This window comes from Xyrauchen texanus, chromosome 8 (assembly GCF_025860055.1).
Source record: "Xyrauchen texanus isolate HMW12.3.18 chromosome 8, RBS_HiC_50CHRs, whole genome shotgun sequence".
NCBI classification, from domain to species: Eukaryota; Metazoa; Chordata; class Actinopteri; order Cypriniformes; family Catostomidae; genus Xyrauchen; species Xyrauchen texanus.
Genome location: NC_068283.1, coordinates 18256616 through 18280160, shown reverse-complemented (window position 1 = coordinate 18280160; position 23545 = coordinate 18256616). Strand labels below are relative to the sequence as shown.

General features: G+C 43.8%; 1 protein-coding gene across 4 annotated transcripts in view; it reads right to left on the bottom strand.

Moving 5' to 3' along the window:
* LOC127647329 (protein sidekick-1-like) overlaps nucleotides 1-23545 on the bottom strand; it is a 474624-nt gene that overhangs the window by 43464 nt on the left and 407615 nt on the right. For all 4 annotated transcript variants that reach the window (XM_052131502.1, XM_052131501.1, XM_052131503.1 and 1 more), the window contains exons 24-28: nucleotides 21334-21484; nucleotides 19803-20040; nucleotides 18741-18856; nucleotides 17270-17459; nucleotides 11598-11696 (exon numbers count right to left, since the gene is read on the bottom strand). In XM_052131502.1, coding sequence (XP_051987462.1) covers nucleotides 11598-11696; nucleotides 17270-17459; nucleotides 18741-18856; nucleotides 19803-20040; nucleotides 21334-21484 — 794 coding nt within the window. The remainder of the gene's footprint in view (nucleotides 1-11597; nucleotides 11697-17269; nucleotides 17460-18740; nucleotides 18857-19802; nucleotides 20041-21333; nucleotides 21485-23545) is intronic.

Below are 23545 nucleotides of genomic sequence, written 5' to 3'. Positions count from 1 at the left end.
CTACTGTACAAACACCTCAACAAATAAAATATTTTTTTCAGGAAGCTTAATGTCATAATTTACTCACCCTCGTGCTGTTACAAACCTGAATTACTTTCTTTGAATTGTAGAAAACAAAAGGAGAAATTTTGAAGATTGTTCTGGTCATTCTTTTCCATAAAACTACAACATGGGAACTGGAGCTTTCATCCTTCAAATTTAAGTCATTATTAATTTAAAATCCACATATCTGCTGCTACGATGAAGAGCCTGTGAGTCGGTCTCTGTCCCGGGATTTTAATTTGTTCAATAGACTTATTTATTAGCTTACTCAACTTCTCTATATTTATAGCAGTTTTATTGTGCAAATGTTTTATCCATCTTATATATTGTATTTATTGTTTGTCATTCATCTCTTGTTCTTATGTATTTATTCAAATATTTGTATTTAAAATTGGGGATGTGAGGGTCAATTTTATTTAAAATAATGGTATGTTCAAATTGGCAAAAGCGGGAAGATTTTGTATTTAAGCCAGCCACCACTAGGGGGAAAACAAATGGATGCCAAGTGTTTGTAGCACAGGGAGCACATTTTGCACCTCCAAAAATTTTCTCCTTCTGAGTATATGAAAAAAAGTCATATTGGTTTTTTTCCTCATTGTTGTTGTACCTCAACAACAATGAGGAAAAGTAAATTATGTTTCATGAAAAGGACTATAAAAAAAGGCAAACAAACCGGGCCGTGTTTGGGATTTTGGGTATTCTTCTCCAGTTTGATTTGACCAGGCAGCATGATTTGGCAAGTTTCATTCTGAGTTTCATTCACTTATTCTGAGCTTCATTCACTTGAGGTGTTAGTAAAACTAATCTCATTAAAGCGCAGGGATTTTCTCCTCTCGGGTTCTTTCACCCCATATGAGGAATTAGTCTCAGGTGCATGGTGACATGGCTGCATTCACAGAGCAGAGGGAGGACACAGGCTCTGCTCTGAGCTAGATACCGCCCGTCCAATGCATTTCACGCTCTCATGTAGGCCACAACAAGTACTGAGGAGAGTTTTTAATGTGAAGTGAAGTATATCAAAGCAGCTTTACACTGAAACCAGGCTACATGGGTCAGTTGAGATTGTTTTCTTTCTTTCAAGAATGGGAATCCGTATAAATATCTTTAGGGCAAATATGGTTTTAATGGCGTGTTTAGCATGTAGCACAGTATTTGTCATAGGACAGGCTGTGTACTTCTATGTAGTACTTGCTCAGAGATTTACCGTAACAAACAGTAGACAGGTAAAATTATGTTATAAGCGTAAAAAAAAAATATTATTTATTGCACCATTATTTATGAAACAGTTTTTTGTGTTAATTTTAATTACCCCGGTAAACGAAGACCAAATATATTTATCATAATAACAATCACAATCACCATACTTAATAATAATACAATCTGGGAGGGCAAAAAATATCATTAATAATAATTACACAAACTTCTCCCTCACATCCCCTTCTGTTACTCCAATCTGCCTATAATTTACAAAAGGCTTTTTATTATATCTATACCATCCTTAAAAAAAATACCTTCAAACTTTCTTCTTGAAATCATCCATATCATCTTCATATTAAGGAAAAAGTAATATTAATTCCCTTAATTGTGACCAGTGCTGTCAGTCCCAAAAATTGTATTGCTCTCAAGATGCTCTTTTATATTTAGGAGAATTAATTTAGTATGTACTATAACTATATTTTTGCAAACTGAATTGTTCCACGTTTTGGCAGTGGTGACATTTACTGAAGGCCATTTTGTCCACGGTTAAACACTTTTTATCAGTCTTGTTTTCTTGTGATCACGACTGAATTTTCTCATGATTTCAACATAAGAGTTGTTTTCTCGTGATCACGACTTAAGTGTAAATCACTGCAGAATCATTCCAGAGACGTCATAGTATTGCAATGTCAGAGGAGCACGAGCGCGTCACATATCTCATTAATCAAGGTCTGACGGCAGCTGAAATATCTTTGTGCCATTGAAGCACTGTATTGGAGCTTCAATCATTTTGGGAAAAACGCAATCTGTGTGTAGTGAATCAGGCAGACGAGGAGGTGCGGATCCAAATGCAGATAAACTTTATTTAAAAACCAACAGAATGGAAAAACATTCAATGGGGAAACAAACACAAAACTAGAAAAACACGGGCAGGGGAAACATACCAGGCTGACAACATAACAACATACAACCATACCAAACAACGACTGACAGAGACTGAACAAACAGACAGGGTTTAAATACAAGAATGTGGGACAAAGGGGCCAATGAACAACCAGAACACAAACTAGATGACAAGGTGATTAACAGAAGCAAATGACAAATTAACAAGGGCAGCTGAAAACAATGAACAGTGAACACGAGGGAAAACGTCTAGGTTACGTATGTAACCTCAGTTCCCCGATGGAGGGAACAAGACGTTGTGTCAGAGAACGACACTAGGGGTCTCTCTTGAGCGCCGATATTCACCTCTGTACTATGAAAAAAGGCCAATGAGAGTTGGCAGCCAGTATTTGCATGTCCCGCCCCCGGACATACGGGTATTTAAGCGGCGCAAATACGGGAGTTCATTCAGGATTTTTCTGAGGAGCCGGAAATGGTCCGGCCACAACAGGGGCTCGGCTCAGCGACGTGGCAAGGGGGACACAACGCCTCGTTCCCTCCATCGGGGAACTGAGGTTACATACGTAACCTAGACGTTCCCCTTTGTCGCTCTCTTACGTTGTGTCAGAGAACGACACTAGGGGTCCACTTAAAAGCGCCATGCGCTGAGCCGTGTACGTGATCCGCTGATACAGGAGCGAGCAGGTATTCCTACGTGCAGAACGACCAACTGTATCAGCCGCACGTACCCTTCCCCAATGCCCCATTTAAGCCATCAGGATTCCTTATCGTTACCCAGGAGGAGGGAACAAGGTGACGGCCGCCAACATGGGAACGGGCCAGCCTGGCTGGGCCTCTTTCTCTCTATGTTTCTCGCATAGAGCAACTACGGCCGGGGCCCTTACACGCATTGAGGGAAGGGGGTCTTAGCCCTTGGTAGGGCGGGGAAGACCCTGCGGAGGCCACACCTACCCGGAGGGGAGGCAAATTTGAGTGGCACATACATCGCATGGCCTATACCTAGGCCTTATGCTGGAACAGTAGTGCGGTGGTAGCACCAGCCTCAGAGAGGGGGAGCATACAGCACGGCACCTGAGGCAGCTGTGACTGCCTAAGGGAAACACGGCGTCAACTCACGTGAGGGGACAGAACCGTGGTTTTACACACAGGGGAGTCCGAGCAGGAGGCCTTACCTGTGGGGCCCCTATACCAGTACAGGGTAGCTAGCGGTACCCGCAGTGGTTTGGGTCGGCGAGTCCCTCTGCAGAACTGCGACCCGCAAGGGCTAGGGGAGGAGCCAACCAGTGTCCCAAGCCTGGGATCTCCTGGGAAGAAGGCGCACTGTTTCCCCTGGTTAGGGGAAGGGGCTGGGTGCAAGCGATCCACCCGGTCAGATCGTCGGCGTGTCACCGAGTTCTCACGGGCTCGGTACCTGAGAGAACACGGGACGAAACTGACTCAACTCGGAGATTGTAGAATCTCGCAAAAGTGTTAGGTGTTGCCCAGCCCGCAGCTCTACAAATGTCTGCTAGGGCAGTGCCCCTAGCCAGTGCCCATGAGGACGCTAACACTCCTGGTGGAGTGGGCTCGGACCCGCAAAGGGGGGCACGGCCTGGGTGTGATAAGCCAGGAAATGGCATCGACAACCCAGTGGGCGAGTCTCTGCTTGGAGACAGCATTCCCTTTCTGCTGTCCCCCAAAGCAGACGAAGAGCTGCTCAGAGCGTCTGGTGCTCTGTGTGCGGTCCAGGTAAATAAGTAAGGCACGTACCGGACACAGCAGTGAGAGGGCTGGGTCTGCCTCCTCCCGGGCAGCGCTTGCAGGTTCACCACCTGATCCCTGAAGGGTGTGGTAGGAACCTTGGGCACGTAGCCCGGTCGCGGTCTTAGGATCACGAAAGTGTCTGCCGGACCGAACTCCAGGCAGGCGTCGCTAACAGAGAACGCATGCAGGTCCCCGACCCTCTTGATGGAGGCGAGCGCGATCAGCAGGGCAGTCTTGAGAGAGGGCCCTGAGTCCAACTGAGTCAAGCGGCTCGAAGGGGGTCTCTGGAGTCCCCTCAGGATGACCGAGAGATCCCAGGAGGGAAATAGGTTAGGCCGGAGGGAATCATCCTCCGGGCACCTTTTAGGAACCTGACGATTAAGTCGTGCTTGCCAAGAGACTTGCCGTCTACCGTGTCATGGTGGGCCGCGATAGCAGCAACATACACCTTGAGGGTGGAGGGGGACAGCCTCCTCTCCAGCCTCTCCTGAAGAAACACGAGCACTGACCTAACTGCGCACTTCTGCGGGTCTTCGGCTCGGGAAGAACACCAGTTCGTGAACAGACGCCACTTCAGGGCGTAAAGATGCCTGGTCGAAGGGGCTCTGGCTTGGTTAATAGTGTCTATGACGGCTAAAGGTAGGCCGGCTAGACCCTCCGCGTCCCGCCCAGGGACCAGACGTGGAGTTTCCAGAGGTCTGGGCGCGGGTGCCAGAGCGTGCCCCGTCCCTGAGAAAGAAGGTCCTTCCTCAGGGAATTCGCCAGGAGGGGCTGTCATAAGGAGCGTGAGATCCGAAAACCACGTCCGGTTGGGCCAGTAGGGGGCCACCAGAGTGACTTGCTCCTTGTCCTCCCTGACCTTGCATAGCACCTGTGCAAGAAGGCTCACTGGGGAAAAGCGTACTTGCGCAGCCCCACGGGCCAGCTGTGAGCCAGAGCATCTGTCCCCAGGGGAGCCTCTGTGAGGGCATACCAGAGCAGACAGTGGGAGGTTTCCTGGGAGGCAAACAGGTCTACCTGGGCCTTGCCGAACCTGTCCCAAATCAGCTGGACCGATTGGGGTGGAGCCTCCACTCTCCGCCAGGCAAGGTTTGTCTTGACAGCGCATCCGCTATCACATTGAGGTTGCCGGGGATGTGAGTGGCGCGCAGCGACTCCAGTCGCTGCTGACTCCAAAGGAGGAGACGACGGGCGAGCTGTGACATGTGGGGGGAGCGTACTCCGCCTTGGCGGTTTATGTAAGCCACCACCGTGGTGCTGTCTGTCCTGACCAGGACATGTTTGCCACTGAATCATCGGAAGAAATTTCTTCAGGGCAAGACGAACGGCCAGCAGCTCTAGGCAGTTGATGTGCCAGCGCAGCGGCCTTGGTTCCACCGGCCTGCGGCTGCGCGCCCGTTGCACAAGGCGCTCCAACCCAATTTGGAGGCGTCGGTTGTAACCAGAACGCGACGGGACACCTGCTGCAAGGGTACCCCTGCCCGAAGAAAGCAGAGGTCTGTCCAGGGTTTGAAGGTTTGGAGGCAGGCAGTGGTAATTTCCACGCCGTGCGTGCCGTGGTGCCATGCTCGCCTCGGGACTCGAAGTCTGGAGCCAATGCTGAAGTGGTCTCATATGCATCAACCCCAGTGGCGCGACCGCCGCGGAGGATGCCATATGCCCCAGGAGCTGTTGGAAACGTTTCAACGGGACCACGGTGCCTGGCTTGAAGGAAGCGAGGCATTCCAGCACTGACTGAGCACGTTCGTTGGAGAGACGTGCTGTCATTGAGACTGAGTCTAACTCCAAACCGAGAAAAGAGATGCTCTGGACTGGGGTGAGCTTGCTCTTCTCCCAGTTGACCTGAAGCCCCAGCGGCGGAGGTGCTCGAGCACCTGGTCTCTGTGTGCGCATAGTAATTCCTGCGAGGGGCCAGAATGAGCCAATCGTCGAGGTAATTGAGTATGCGTATGCCCGCTCCTCGTGAGCGGGCAAGAGCCGCCTCTGCGACCTTCGTGAAGATCGCGAGGGACAGAGACAGGCCGAAGGGGAGGACCTTGTACTGATACGCCTGGCCGTCGAATCGCGAACCGTAGAAAGGGTCGGTGTCGAGGGCTGAATTGAGACGTGAAAGTACGCGTCCTTCAGGTCTACCGCTGCGAACCAATCTAGATGCCGAACGCCAGATAGAATTTGTTTCTGGGTGAGCATTTTGAACGGGAGTTTGGACAGGGTCCGATTGAAAACTCGCAGGTCCAAGAACGGTCGTATGCCACCGCCTTTCTTGGGTACAACGAGTAAGGGCTGTAGAAACCCTTCTTCGTTTCGGTTGGAGGGACAGGCTCTATCGCGTCCTTGATTAGAAGGGAGGCGATTTCCTCGCGCAGGGAGAGGGCATGTTCGCCGTGCACTGCGGAGGAACGAACGCCCAGGAAGGGGCGGAGACCTGGCAAACTGAATTGCGTAACCGAAGTCGAATGGTCCGGTGCAGCCAGCGTGACGAGCTGGGCAGAGAAAGCCATGCCTCTGCGCTCTGTGCTAGGGGCACCAAGGGGACAAGTATTTTGGACGTACCCGGCGGGCTTCGCGAGCGGTGCGGAACAGGTAACGCAGCGTCGGGAGGCTCTGTGGCGTCCCGAGGCTCTGGTGCTGAGAATAAGCTCAAAGCACTTACCTTGTTCCGCGCGACCCGGCAGGGGCGGGTTCGTGACAGAGGAGGAGGTCTGATGTCGGCGTCCTCTGGACTCGTCTGAACCGGCCGGCCGGGGAACAGTCGTGGGGCTGAGGGCGGAGCACTGCATCCTGGGCGCCGGGACTGTTGAGGCCTGAAAGCACAAGTGCCGTGAGAACGGCATTTGCGGGCCATGTGACCCAGAGGTAAAGGAAATAGCTCTTTTATTGAGAATTTGGGTACCGCAGCCCCGTCAGGGGTGCGGCAAATGAAAAAACACAAGATTCTCCTCCCGGCCCTCCACCGGGGACGGAGCGGTCTCACCATCTCCGGAGCTAACTTCTCGTCCTCTGGGTCCGCTGTCTCAGGGACGTTTGGGAGCCTTCCGGGTCCTCGACAGGGTCCGTGAGGCAGGGGCGTACGCTTCCTGCGTTTGCTCGACGCTGGGGCTGAGAGCTGGGCCCAGGTTGGGGCGGAGCAGAAGGTCTTCTGGCCGCAGGAGGACGCCCTCGGCGAGCAGATGGGGCCTGGGCCGTGGCGGCAGGCTTGCGGCGCGGCATGATGTGAGAAATGGCCTCCGTCTGCTTCTTCACCAGGGAGAACTGCTGGGCAAAGTCCTCCACGGTGTCGCCGAAGAGGCCGAACTGGGAGACAGGGGCGTTGAGGAAGCGAGTCTTGTCGGCTTCACGCATCTCAACCAAGTCCAGCCATTGCTGACGTTCCTGGACCACCAGAGTGGCCATCGCCTGCCCGAGTGCCTGCGCTGTGACCTTCGTCGCTCTCAGGGCGAGGTCGGTCGCTGAGCGCAGTTCCTGCAGCGTGTCGGGATCAGGGCCACCCCATGCATGTTGCGGAGTGCCTTGGCTTGGTGGACCTGCAGGAGAGCCATGGCATGCAGGGCGGAAGCGGCACGTCCGGTAGCGCTGTAGGCCTTCGTGGTGAGCGAGGATGTTGCTCTACAGGACCGGGAAGGGAGTACAGGGCGGTCCCGCCAGGTGGTAGTGCTTCCGGGCATAGATGGATCGCAACAGCTCTATCCACCTGGGGATCTCCGTGTACCCGTGGGCGCTCCGCCGTCGAGGGTGGCGAGGGCGGATGAGCAGGTGGCACAATGAGTGGAGAGGGTGCTCTCCACGAAGACGTCAGCTCATCATGCACCTCCGGAAGAAAGGTACTGGGAGGCGAGGCTGTGAGCGCGCCCATGCCCAAAACCAATCGCCTAGCCGTGATGGCTGCGGGGAGGATGGAGGGTTCCAATCCAGGCCCACGCTATTGGCTGCCCGGAAAGCATATCGGACATCTGCGCGTCGGCCTCCTGCTGGGCGTGCAAGCCCGAGGCGGCAGCCCAGAGGAGCCCTCAGCGTCAGAGCCCACGCCCTCCGATGTCGCGGCGAACTCATCTGCTTCCATCGCAAGAGGGTAGGCAGACTGGCTGTGAGGCAAGTCGCCGCCACCTCGAGCGGGGACGGGAGTCAATGAGCGTGCTGGGGTGCGGGTGGTCCGAGGGGGCGTACCCGGCGGAGCTGCACCCGCTGCCATCCCCAAATCACCTCCATCGCCAGCCGCATCTTCCTCAATCCCGTGGGAAGAAGGAGCGACGCGGGGGGCGGCTGGAGTGGCTTGCTTACGGTTGTAAGCAAGCCGTGACCGCAACGTTGTCATGGTCATGTTCTCGCAATGAGAACATGAACCATCCACAAATGCGGCCTCGGTGTGATCGCTGCCCAGACACACGAGACAACGCCTGTGGCTGTCGGAAGCGAAGAGTACTCTACCGCATCCAGAAACAAAACAGGGGCGGAAAGGCATCTTTAAAAAGACGCGTCCTGAAAAGGACGTTCAACGCCGCTGTGTTTTTGCTCTTTTAGAGGAAATTACTCTTTTAAATAAAATCACTCTTTTATGAATGAAAGACTCGTGAGAGATCTTTCTATCTGCAACTGTCGATGTGCTCAGGGGCAGGAAGTGCACAGCCGTGCAACCAGGAGAAAGCCACTGTTGTGCGCCGCAGAATCCAACAGCATGCAGCAGAGGATAGCAGGAACTCGGTGTGTAGTAACGCAGCAGACTGCAAACACGACCATCGGCTCGAAGAAATTTTCTGAATGAACTCCCGTATTTGCGCCGCTTAAATACCCGTATGTCCGGGGGCGGGACATGCAAATACTGGCTGCCAACTCTCATTGGCCTTTTTTCATAGTTTAGAGGTGAATATCGGCGCTCAAGAGAGACCCCTAGTGTCGTTCTCTGACACAACGTAAGAGAGCGACAGAAGGGGAACAAGACTATGGAGTTACAAGGGTGCCAAAAGTGAAAACTAAGGAGTACAAAAGTGACAAAAATGGTAAACAAAAGGGCAACGGTGGAACAAGACAGGGCATACATAACACTGTGACTGCTTCATTCTTCTGAAAATCACTCTTATTAATTTACTCTCAGACATTGTTTTAAGAGAGCACAGCAGCCTCTTAAATCATATATAAAGCCTTTGAGCCTTCACTTGGTTATTACATACTTATTTTAGCTTTTTAGCACTTTAGTTAAAAAAAAAGCCGAAAATAACATAATAGCGTTGATAATTCATTTTATTACTAGTTGTGCTTTTTTTGACCACCAGATAACAGTAAATTGAACCTTGTACAGAAGCTTTGAGTACGAATCTAGTTTCAACACGTTTGTCATGAAAGCCCTATTGCTTCTGAAAGCTTCATTTTCCCATCATTACTCCATGGATACCGGATTATGACTGAGAGATACAGGTCAGCAGACTTGCGAGTCACTAGTTAAAACTGAGATAAATCCATCTCCTTAACCTATAGAAGCCTACTGTTGCGATAAATATAGTCTTTGGATAAACAGTAGATGAAGATGCTGTCCCTGTGATGAAGAGCTGTAAGTGCCAAAAGGTGATTTCTCCCAGGAACTTTATGGAAATCATGAGAACTTAAATTAACCACAATTAAATTGTGATCACGAGAAAACAACTTTTTTCTGTCGAGATCTTCAGAAAATTATGTCGTGATCACGAGAAAACAAGACAGAAAAAAGTGATAAACAATGGACAAATGAGCTTCCATAGAATTTAACACTAGAGGTGTTAAAACAACTATGTGTTTTATTCACTTTCACACAAAACATGAGGTCAACGGCTGGTTATCACTTAATAAACCCTTATTTTTCGCTCTATTACTCACACACTGCTATGTCATGATATAGAAAAACTTTTAATATAATGCATCATTTGCAAACGGTACATTTTAACTAGTGCTGTCAGTGTTAAAGCGCTAACTCATGCGATTACTTTAAAATGTTTAACACGTTAATATATCTTCATTGCAATTAAGGCATGTGCCGATTTGACATTAGATTTTGCCATTTTATTCAGGTCTGTGTGAGTTGTAAACACTGTTAAGGGGGCGGGGCCTTTGCAATGTGTTTAGTGGGGATATTACACTCATATACACACTAAAAACAAACACACAACAGCAAGTCAATGCCAGTGATTAAGTGCTGGAGAAAGAACCTTTTATAAAACAAATGCTGAAGGGACCTTCATGCGTCTTTTTTAAGGCAGCATTTTACCACATAAGCATGTCAATTCTTACAAGCCTACTGTTCAGCTCAATGCTCCGCTCAAATTTCATATAATTTCAACTTTGTACAAGTTGTCGCTGAGCATCTGAAGTGTCAGCTACTGATCACCGGACAGTTTGGTGAATTATCTTTATATTGGAAGTGCCAGCACTAAAAGCAGAACAAGACGCTTTGTTTCATATGGAGTTCAATGCAGCACTGGATGCCCTGACACAAATCGTGCTTTCTAAATCTAAAGTGAAAAGACAGCCGACAACTGATTAATATTAAATGAAGGTTTAATGCACATTGCAGTGAATACTAGTTCTTTCAATCAGTCAACATACCAGTTAGACTTAGGGAAATGTTTAATGTTACTCCAATAGGAGTAATAATTCAATAGTGAATTTCTGTCTTTATACTGTTGAGTTTGGAAAATGTTAATAAAGCATTTTTGTTACATACTGTATTGTTTTGTTATATTGTGTTGTTCTTTCCAAAGAAGAAATAAATGCATTATCACAGGAAATACGTATACATAGTCAAATTGTCCTACTTTTAAAATCTGAGATTAATCACGATTATCTTTGCAAAATTATTTGATTAATTGCGATTACAAACTTGAATCTACTGACAGCCCTAATTTTAATGCTGGCCTTACAGACCCACCTACATAGACAAACTTATTATAATGTGATTAAGTTGCATGGTGGCTCACCTGACATTGTTGCACTTTAGAATCTGAGGACAGAGGTTCAAGTCAAGCCATGCACGTAAGCGTATACATGAGTCGAAATGTGTAATATAAACTACATGAAATTATATAGTTGCTTAAGAAAATGCTCTTTGTGTCACATTTGCTTTTACAACACTATCGGTTTAGTTTAGGTGTTGGTTCAGGGTATGGATATCTGTTTTGTTCATCTCTCATTTGCTTTTAGGACACTATTGGTTAGAATTAGGCTAAAGATTTTTAAGTCATGGAGGTACGTTTTACTCATTAAAACCTCCATCTATTATTCACCTTAACCATGTCTGATTTTAACACCATTTCACTCGCTTTTAGTGCCCCCCGCTAGATATTCACTGGGAACCTGCGGTGAAACGTGTAAAGAAGCACATAATTTCATTTTGCAAATATGTTGCCACGTCACGTAATATTAATGAGTTAAGGCTGGTCGTTTCTGCTAAAATGCTTTATTAAATACACAATAGAAACACATGAGACAATTAACATATCATAAGAGTATAGTACTATAAAACAAATGTAGATTGCATAGCACAGATAATTTGGTCTGGAAAGAATCTAATGAATAATGCTTGGTATGACTTTGGTATCTTGCCATATTTGAGCACAGTTTGAGATGCTGTCAAGATCTCATCTGAAAGACAACCTGAGAAGTAGGAGACCTAAGCAAATGTCTCCATTCACTTTCCATTTTATCTAGTTGGTGTATAGGCGAAAACCTTTAGATGTCATTTCTCTTACCCATTATGATGCCATTGGGGTCCACAGGGGGCTGCCAGACCACCCTCACTTCTCGGAGACGCACCTCTGGGAACACCAATCTTATGGGTGGTCCAGGAACTAGAGAGGAAAGGGAAGGGCCAAAGGTTAGCTAATTCAATCGTCACATGACTCTTATAGTAATTAAAACACTTAAAAACCTTTTGGAAACCTAAGCCGCCTTATTGAATTATAGCCAAACCAAAAACTGAAATCAAAGAGCGTTAAAACAGGTTATTTGGCTTTCAAAGAGACAATGAAATGGTATTTATGCCAGGATAAGGTCATTCTGAAAGATTCTGCTTTGAAAAGGACAACCAAAAAAAGTCTAACATTTATAAGAAGAAAAAACACACAAAAAACTGATGAGAGAAAAAAATAAGAGACATTTATGACAGCCCTTAAACTGTAAACATATTTTCAGTGAAAACATTTCAGTGGATAAGTATGTTGCTTTCAATCTGTAGTAGTGAGTGTTTGTGTTTCATCCATGTGCATGTGCACAAAAATATTTTCTTACCATGGTTTACCTAAAAAACATATGTTGTGAAATCTCAAAATAACTAGAATCAGAATTTTCTTATGACAATATTTCTGATCTTTGCTTATGCAAAATTCACACACAATACTAGGGATGTTAGGTGGGTGGTTGCCAGTGTGTTTTCTGAGTGGATTAGTGTGTTGCTATGTGGTTACTAGGGTGTTCAATGTGATTGCTGACTGGTCTAATTTAAAAGGGCAAACCCCTAAGTCTCTATGATGTTCTCATTCCTAGATATAGCATGGGTCCCTCAAGTCAATGGGATTTATGGGATTCTAAAGAAGCCCAATCACTTAAAAAAGTTTTAAGGGGCAGAATGTAGCAAGAACATGGTCCCATTGGACATGCTTAACATGCATTCTTGCAATACTGTTGTGGTAAAAAAGTTCAGTACTCAAAGGGGTGACAAAGTTACCTTTTAATGTCTGAGCCATTAAACCAATGTGTTTTAATTCCAGTAGCTTGCTATAAACATATCAATGTTCACTAACTTGATCAGAAAGATTCTCTTCAAACTGTTACTTTGCCATGACAGTAGTTGAGCTGAAAGAGTAAACTGACTGTACAAGATTTACCTAATTGTCTACTATAAGCCACTGTCTGCTAAAGCACCCCTAGTGGCAATGGCAAGAATGCAATGTGTACTTGCTTGACTGCAATGACGAACAAAATCAAACGTGCATAGCTAGTGCTTGCGTTCATATTGTGGGCCTACCACGTGTCCTAACCAGACATGGTGCGATAAAAAGAAAAGTGATAAAAGCACTCCATTTCTTAACCTCGCATGATTTTACTGAAATCCCAATGATCCAATATCTTGCTCCACATAATTGTATATTCAACATCCAATATGATCTGACTGGCTGTGAATGTATCGCTTCACACAGAATTTAAGTTTTCAATGCAGGCAGGCAAGTGTCTTGTCGCTGAAAACATACCATGTCGTGCCTGGCTAGGATACGGTTTAAGGGGGAAGCTAAGCACTGCAGTGGGGCGATCTGGAGGAGAGCAATCATGACTGCAGGATCTAATGACTGCTGCGCCCTACTCTGAAGGACACAGTGTGCCACCGGTGCTAAAAGAGGGCTCTGTTAAAGTAGCTGTTGATTAAAGGGGCTGTTTCCTTCCCCTGCTGGCTTGTCTTTTTTCTAAACACATACACTTTCCCCTGTTCTTCCAGGCATGGGTGACAGGCCAATACATCCACTAACAGGACACCTGTAGGCTGTCAGATAACACGGAGGGAATCCAATAACATGCTGGGATGGTGCTGAACCTGCGGTACAAAGAGGAAACGGTATGTTCTGCTCTAACATAAACACTTGTGCTGTCCTAATGCGTAGCAAATACAATCAAAGCCGTATGTTTCCTTATTTCTCTCTGGATTTCCCCTAGTCGATGTGGTCGGTTAGTCATACTCTGTTTAATTTCCTGGACATTAAGAAAATTATAAATCTAGCACATCTGACAGGGATTTGATTTGTATTGCTTTTTGCACCCGTAGTGTGTGGGACCATAGGGATATATGTCCAAATGAAGAAGCTCATTCAATAGTGCGTGCTTTTCCCAAGATGGCTCTTTTTCTTGCCAGTGTATAGCGTACATTCATCATTCTGCTATCAGCCCTGGTTGTGCAATGAAGCTTATATGGAGATTAGGTATGCGCCCGAGGCCAAATACCTTATTCAGAAAGACACAAATAATGACTTCAAAATCAATATCAAATTCATCCAAATAATAGAAAAAATATTCAGAAGACTGATCATCCAATGAGCACAGGCATAAAGTGATATTTTAAATAAACATATAGAACATTCCAAAGCAATGATGAGCCTGTGAAGCCAATATTACTACAGTGTAAACCTTATGAATGAAAATGCACATGGCAATTTTAAGTTCAGATACGATGGCTGCATTCTCGAGTCTTTTTGCAGTTTGCAGTCTCCGTTAATTGTGCAATTGTGTGCCTTAGAAATCTAAGCTTGTAAAGAGCATTAACTATATCATACACATTTTCCACTCCTTGAAATGTCTGTTTGAAATGTCTGATCACATTAACAACAAATGTTTCACACAATTCACACGTAAGGATTTATAAACCAACCTGAGTGCGATGTTTAATTCCTGACCAAAGAAGTTGATCAGATTTATATACACATTAAGGTTTTTTGCTTTTAATTTCTAGAAATGTATAGAGGCTTGATTTTGCAATTTATTCCACAGCATTTGACTAATTCTGCACATGTAATTTAACTAATTAATGATGTCCTCCACAAAAATATGTGAACACGAAATAAGCCTAGATTGTTTCGTAAAACTTTCCGCTTTCAGTTTGTAGGTTATATTAATTTATTCTCTTTTTTTATATTCGAATTTGTATTTTATATTCGCTACAAAATGTGTACTTGACATCTCGTACCTGAAAGGCATGCTAATCTAATTACACAGAAAAAATAAATGTCCACTTTGCTGTCAGCTTAGCCGATACAGCCCTGATTAAATCCAATTTGAATTTTTAGGTTTGTAGACAAAAGCCAGGGCAATTCTCTGAATCCATCTCAAACATTCCAGTTACAAACATGATCACAGATGGACTATAAGCATCAACAACCCCCACACATCCATATACTAGGATGCATTACAATTTTTTCTTAAAGAAATACGGCAACCCCGCCACCTTAACTCACCGGTGGTTTGTGCCATCTGCTGTTGCTAAAATTCAGATGCATCAAGAATTGATCTGGAATCGGATTGTGACTACCTGATTTAAAATAGAATCGAATTATGATGTGCACATAGATTCTCACCCCTACTGTATACAGGGGCCATGCTGTCCAGATTCTGGCTGAAATTGTAGTCCTTAATGAGGCCTGTTCTGGAGGGGAGTTTAAAAGGCAAACTCACAGATAATTGCTTCCAAGGTCAAGTGAGCAGACTGAGAGACATACTGCCCGGGATCTGTGCTTCCATCATAAAAGGGCGATGGAGAAATGGCCCGAGCTTTTAAAAGACTCTTAAAGCCACGTTTAAAAGAGTCCTGCTATCTCTTATTCAGAGAACCACTCAGAACTGATCGCAAGCACGTGGACTCCATTAATGTGACTCTGTGCGCGGATGGATTAAGGGCTGACCCCTGTATATTACATATTGGGCTTCTTTAAATGACTCAAACACGGTGAGGGAAGAGGCATCTGTGGGTCTGTTCCAAAACTTAGTGAGCTGCCTCGCTGTCTCATGCCTACATAGGCAGCTGTCTCCTATGTCAGCATCCTTACAGAAATGATGCCTCATAAGAGAGTGATTTGGAACGCTCTACATAGACAGCATGAAAATATATAGTCAATACTAGTCAAAATAAAGAATGAGTAGGCGTGTCCACATTTTTGACTGGCTGAGTATATGTAAAGAGGTGATGGCCATTGGTTTATAGTGAAGTAAGAATATTGAAAAAAATATATTGAATATATTATTAAAAAAATTCAAAAGTATATCTAGCCTGAATGAGTGAATTCAGTTCTGAACAAGAAATACATTGCAATTCCAGACTTAATTTTTGCCCTTTTTATTCAGACAAATCTCATCACACTCTGCGTAATATCAGTTGTTTCCTTGGTAAAGAAACCTTGAGGGAAAACTTATTTGTGCCATTTCTCAAGAACACATTTCTGCTCTAGTCTCTCCCTTATGGTCCTGGTGGCTATAAAGACCATCATATAGAGTGCATCAGTTTTCACTGTGAAATACTGTCTGACATTACTGTTATTTGTAATGGATGGTAAACTATCAAAACTCTCAGTTGGAAGCTTTTATTCTTCAAATTCACCCAGACTTCAAAGTCTATATACATTGCACTCCATAAAATATACATTTGGAGGCCATCCTCACTGAAACTGATGAGGCGGCGTAATTTTTGTTATTTACCATACAGCTTTCCATGCAATTTCTACCAAATCTAGCTCTAAAAAGGCTGTTTCAGAGTAGTATATTTAAGCTTTTATGGTGGTGGAAAGAAGTGAAAGAGAAGCCTCAGAATATACTGTAACCTGACAAGTACATGAGGCATTTCTCGAAATGTACATACAGCTTGTTGAAAGCTACAGCAGGCTTTCTTAAAAGCGCCAGCTCAGATTCTGAAAGTGCTAAAGACTGAATGTCACTTTTATCATCTTTTTATTCTATAAATTCCAAGGCTGCATCAATCTGCCCACTTCTTGTACTTAGAGCAAATGGCCATTGCTCATGACAGCTCATAAACTTACACTGCTTGGTCAAGGAGCCTGCACATAAAATGCCCAATAAATGAGTTACAGCATTAAATTCCCTATGTGGTCTTTAACTGCCCCAAATCTCAATTATGAAGCAAGTACTGTAGGAGAAATCAGCACATAAGAACAGAATGAGAGTTTTCAAAAGAATGCTCCAAACAGGGCTCAACAATAAGGATGGCTCGATGGCCAGTGTGAAAACATTGGGCTAGTTTAGGAAATGATCACTTGCCGTAACGGGCCAATGCTACATTGTCAATACATTGTACATTCGTTGATGATGTGCTTGTGTTTATACGCCTTCTAAGCTTTATATTTATGTGACGCATTTATAGGTGCATTTATTGATGTATGTTGTAAATTCTGATTTAAATATGCCACCAAGGTAATGTTACTGTGGTGGTGGGAGCGTGGTTAGCTTGTGAATGGAGAGCAAGATCAAGAGATGAGAACGGTAAGGATCATCACCTGGCTATGATGAGTGAGTCTTTGAATAAGTGACTCAACTGATTAATTAAAAAGCACTACCAAAGTTGACCACAAACAAAACAACTGAAGTGATTGAGAATGATTTGCTCACTTAAAAGATTAATTGCGCTTGATGCTTTGGCTTCTTTTGGAACTTTTATCACCGGAGAAGACGAAATGCATGAACTTGCCCATTTTGGTTTAAACCGTTAGTTATTCAACATTATTTACTTGTTTGTTGAACTGTGGCATAACAGCAATATTACACTGGCAATCGTGAAACAGCACTCGTACTCATGTGATATTGCTTAATTGTTGAGCGCTTCCAAGGTTAGTATGTCTCACTGTCATTGTTCAGTACTTGGAGAAGAGATGCCCACCATCATCTTTCGTCCTCTCCAGCACTGGGGGGCTGCTGAGTTGTCCGTCTCCGATTCGTGTGAAAGCCAAAACTTGGATCTCGTACTGGACGTATTTTCGCAGGCTCCTCAGTAAGACAGACTGTGTTAGATTTCCCTTTACAACATTCACTTGTGCCTCCAAATCCGAGTCCTTCTCTTTGTACAGAACCTGGACAAATAAGTTAGTTAATAGACTGCTGTGTGATTTTTGTCACTGTAACTGACATTACTCTTAAGATGTTATTAAATTGAAAACACAAAGATAGCAGTTATTGTCAGCTCTGTCATTAGGCTGAGTTGCATAAGGTTTGTACTTCTGGGTACATTTTTCAGCAGGCAGCTTTATTTTGATAAAGCCAGTCTTAATTACTGTTGACTTTGAACCAGAGCAGCTTCTCTGAACATATAGGTGCACAGCAACTCATCTGACAGCAAATATTTGGCCTCCTGCAAGGGTCAGACTTTCAATGATTGCATTTATGACCCAGCTCATTACTTAAAATGAAAATATAATATGCAACAAGAGAAAACATTGCTGCTTTATCAGTTTATATGAAAAACATATTATGATTGTATTATATAACATTGCGGCATGCAATTTTCCATGTATGAAATGTAACAGGACCATTATGATAAAGAATATTTCACCCAAAATAATTATCTCATCATTTACTCAGCCTCATGCCATCCCAGATGTGTATGACTTTCGTCCTTTTGCAGAAGACAATTGAAGATTGTTTAAAAAATATCTCAGCTCTGTAGATCCTCAATGCAAGTGAATGTGACCAAAACTTTGAAGCTTCAAAAAGGGAACATAAATATAATCCATAAGACTCCAGTGGTTAAATCTATATCTTCAGAAGTGATATGATAGTTGTGGGTGAGAAACAGATCAATATTATGTCCTTTTTTTGTTTTACTATAAATCTCCACTTTCGACCAGACTCCTTATATGCGTTCATGCCATATTTGTGCATATCGCCACCTACTGGGCTTTTAAGCAAATATGATTTATTCATTCTTTTTCTTTTCTTTATCCCTCTCCCTTTTTTCTGTGAATGTGAATCTCCAAAAAAACAGAAGAATTTGGTCCTCTCATGAACGTGCATAGGAGGGCTGGTGAAACTGGAGATTTATAGTAAAAAAGGACTTAGGAAATTATGCCAGAATTAAAATAAGCAGGTATTGTTTGATTTCTGAAGAGGAAAAGCAAGTCTTTCATGTCAATTCGTCGTACGGCACATGGTTTAAGGGGTCGATCATACATGTGGAAAAACCTTTATCCAGCTCTGAAACACTTATTATGTACAGCCAGGGGTTCATTCAGCACACATTGTTTCAGACTGCATCAGTTTTTGACCTCAGTTGAAGGTCATTTTCATCAGGTGAAAACACGAAGAACATAAAGACAAAACAGCAAACAAGAGAAGGAATTCTCATGAGTATCTACCTTGTATCCGAGGATGTTGCCATTCTGTTCGTGCTCGGAAACGGGCCCCCAAGTTATCAAGATGCGGCTGGAGCTCATGGCCTCTGCCGTCACGTTCTCCGGGGCCCCTGATGGCACTAAACAAATGCACAGAGACAAATTACAATACCTTATCACACACAGAAAAACGTGTTGAGTAAACTCAGGGCATGGATTAGTCATCTCACCAATGTCATGTGGGAGGAAGAAGAGCAGTGGACGACATAAAATCAAACAGCATTAGCAGGCAAAAAGCAAACAGGAGTACAAGCGTGATAAGACCTCTAAAACAGTGGTTCTCAACCTTTTTGACTCCAAGGCCCCCCATTGTTGGAAAAAAATATTCAAAGGCCCCCCATGAAGGCTATTAGATATATTACAAGATATATCTATTATAAAGATATTTCCTTAAAACTTGTGATTCCAAAAGTTATTAAGGGTTATTACATTTGTGGCATTTTCTGTGAGTTAAATTATAATAATTATATAAAAATTATAAACAATCATATTTGTAAAAATAATTTAAGAGATCTTGAGGTCCCCCTGGATGTGTGCAGAGGCCCCCTAGTGGGTCTCGACCCCCTGGTTGAGAACCACTTCTCTAAAAGACCCACAAACCTTTGGACAGACTCTTATTTGTTTTGGATGCTTTTAGCGAGCAACACTAAAGACAAGTAGAGACACAAGGCAGACAATCACCTTGTTTCTTATCTGCAGTGCAGACATGCATTGAGAGCAGCTCTTGAGTCAGGCAGAATGGAGGTATTGAGTTGGGAACAGTGAGGGGCCGTTATGGTGATCACATAATGGAAATAAAATTCAATTTGAGAACCCCCTGTTTACATTGGAGAATGTGATTATCCAGAGAATGTAGATTTCAAGATGCCTCCCCTGTGACACTGGCTAAAATGTTTCTATTTTTCACTGGGCTCTGCATGAGACCTTGCAAGCGAGTCAGAGGATTCATCAGCCCGCATTAGTATCTCACATAAGTACTCGCATAAGCTGAGTGTATTTGTACAATGTGCATCAGCGTGTCCTCACCTGACTCACGTGTGCGGCCCTTCACAGTCTCGCTCCAGGGTCCGGGGGCAATGGAATTAAAGGCCTGGATCTGCAACTGGTACTCGGTCCACTCCTCCAGACCCTCCAGGGTGATTTCTCTCTCCAGTCTGTCGTTTACCACTTGCGTGCTGACCTCGCCCCGCAGGTCCGCCCGCCACACTTTGACCCTGTAGCCCACGCTCTCCGGGTTTCCGTTGTACTCGTTCTCTAGCAGCGGCTGGCATAGAAATATCAGAAGGTGGATGCAGACAAACTTCATTATGGTTAAACGAAAACTACTATGAATAAAATTGTTTCGGGAACTGAAAAAAAAAATTAAAACAAATAGTGACCTAAACAAACTATAAATGTGCTCATATTGTACAATACAAACATTGGTAGTCATATTTTCAATCAATGATGGGTGGTCTAAATTTGTAATTAGTAATCTGCGTCCAATTATTCAATTCTCAATAGAAGACTCATTAGAATTTGGTAGTGAAAATGGGCTGTATGTAATGCAGTAAAAGAATGGACAGGCACTATTTAAATAAAATAATTTTTATTATTCAGTCCCACCAGGATTTCACAGCACTTTTCCTTTTTTTTTGTGGCCCAAAACTTTCCAATACAATCTGCGGCACTTTTTTGGGTTGTTTTGACTCTGACTCCTTGTTCCTACTGGTCTCTTAACTGGGTATAACTGCATTACCTTACACATGTAAAATATAATTGTAAACGAAAAAACAACAAAATAAGTATAAAATCTATTGAATATTTCAAAGCTATACTAACCCTAATTCAGACTCTAAAACGCAGTCTCAGCAGACTTTTGAGCATTGCAAATAGTCAGCCTCGCACCATGCTGCGGTGGGCAAGCAATTCAATTCACCTGCTTCTATAAATTCATAATTCATATTTAATAATGCTTCATCATTTACATGCTACAAATATCAACTAAGATAATTTGATTGGGTGCCAAAAGATAAGTGAGATGTCACAAACTGGCAAAATATCAGCTCTCATGTGCTTTTAATTTGACGGGTGAAGAGCTTCAATTTGAGAAACTCAATTTGGACACTGGCTCTTGGGTGTCAGCATACTTTATTACAGGTGAAAATCAATAGATGTCTAAAAACACCCTGCTTTCACAGTCCTAGACTGTATTCGTGTGTGATAAGGGATAAGGACATCCTTTCAGAACACCACGATGGAGAGTTGTGAATGCAATAGTTTTCTTGAACCTAATGTTTTGCTATTTGTTCACCCTAAACTCCTTGAAAAAAAATAAAGTATGAATCAAGAGCCTGAATAATTGAATTGAATAATTTTTTAGAGCAGATTTGCTTGCAATGCAATGACAAAGCATTCACGTCTAAGTTTGTGCACTTATGTAGTGTGTTATCCTTAAAGTACACTTAGCACAGAACTGTCCCCTGGAACAACCTGTGGTTAACAACAAATGGTGATACACTTTCTTTAAACTGGTCTTGAGCCTGCAGTCCAAATGTTTAACCACTAAGCCACTTACCACCCATCGTAGCCACAGGCTTGTCTCACTGGCAGTGCGTACTGTCACACTGCTGGGCGCCACATCTGGAGGAGCCTGTAAGGTTTGAATCACCCGGGATGGCATGCTCAAAGGACTCGGGCCTACAATATTCACCTGCCGCATTCTGAACCTGTAACAACCAAAGTCCAGGCACATGTACTGTAAAACAAACTGAACTCAATGGTGGCAATATTTTTTAATGGTGAATAAATGGCAGTAGAGTCTAGAAAGTACTCTCTACAGACACTGTGCTCTCTGCAGTCCACTTTCTAATTACACCAATTACCATGAAATCAAACTTTATCAGTGAGAACAACAAATGGAGTGGCTGCAGCATCATCCATATGATCTGACATAAATTGCGGGGTAGAGAAAAACATGGAGGCAAAATAGTTAATCATGAATGCTCACAAATGAGTAAAGCTGTCTAAGACTAACAGATGAGTCCAGAGAGTAAGACTATTAAGGCAAATAAATGAACAGAATGGAAATATATACAGCCTTGCTGTAAATAAGACAATATTTAGATTAAGTTATTTATAGGTGATTGGCATGACAATCTGTTTCAAGAGTGCCATTCATATGCAGTGCAGATATATTTGTATTGTTTATTAACAATATACTCAGCGGGGTTCTACCCTTTTTCTCCCAATTTGGAATGCCCAATTCCCAATGCACTTTTTAAGTCCTCGTGGTCGCATAGTGATTCACCTCAATCCAGTTGAGCTCTGCCCAAGGGAGATGCGGGTCTGTCTACAGGGAGACCGTACCGCGGAAAATACATCACCGGGAGTTACCGGAGTAATTGGCACCTGTAGAGCACCTATCCCAGTATAGGGCATATTAGTACCAATAGTGGGTCTGGCTGTGAACTCCTCCGCCAAACTTGCGAGCCACAGGGCTAGGGAGGAAGAACATCCACTTCGTGAACTAGACTGGGGGTAAAAGCACACGTTTTCACCTCAGGGGAGGGGAAAGGTGCTATACGCAAGTGATCCAGGGGCGTAATCAGCAAAAGGTGTGCAGAAGGAGAGAAAGCCGCTGGAATGCGCCATATATCCAACCGCATACGCGTCTTTCAGTGGTGAATAGAACAGCAGTAGTATTCAGCTCGCTGATACACAACCGCATTAAAAAATCTGAATGAGGGGGCATTCCTTCTCCTTTTATACCCATATGTCCGGGGGAGGGGCATGAAAATTCCACTCGCCAATTACCATTGGCCTTTTCTCAAAGATTGAGGTGTTTCAGGGGTCTCAAGAGCTACCCCTAGTGTCACTACATTGACAAAACGTTGAGTTAGAGACAGAAGGGGAACCTACATTTATTATTAAGTGTTGCTTATAAAACAAGTCAAATTGATTTTGTTTTAAGGATTTTTTTTATATTTTTACAGGAAAACCTATCAAAGATCTTACAAGAAAAAAAAAAATTATGATCAAACGTGAATTATCTTGATAATAAAATATGATCGTGTCTGGTAACATGCAGGTAAAATGGCTAGAAATAGCATTTTAGAAATTACAATAGGTATATTTCTATTTCTTCTGCTCCAAACTTACTTCAAACGTACTTCTCTGTCTGCTCGTATGAATGTAACACATGATAAGAAAGTGTTTCACCGCTGTTCAAATGCACTTTGGATTTCCCCACATGTGGTGTTGACGTCACTCAAATTACCATTCATCATCATTCTTCAACAAACTATGCAATCTGAGCAGCATTCATGTTGTAAATCTGTATATTATCTTATATATTAGAGTCTTGTAAACAAAATGAGCCCGTCTCTAAAGTCTATTTTTAAAAATGTGGCGTAGTTTTATTCATAATAGCCAAGCAGTGCAGTCTGATTTTGTGTCGTCTTGAAAGGCAGAGCCTTAATTTTACTCTGTACACCGGCAGCGATTTTACAGAGAAAAAGTTTGCAAGAACCTCATTTTTTGTTAGATCATCTTCAAATTTGAAACATAACTTCTTTAGACTTGTGGCTTTGAGAACATTGTATTTCTGGGTTGTCTTGGTACTTTTATTATTGTTTTTTTTAGATTATATAAACTTGATAAATAAAGCCCAAAATGTCTTTCAAAAGATACTACAACTGTGTGCATACTCCAAAGGGTTCAGAAAATACAACCATTTAAGTTCAGGTATGTCATTTTCATGGTTTGTGCTCAAAAAGGGGGTGCGTATC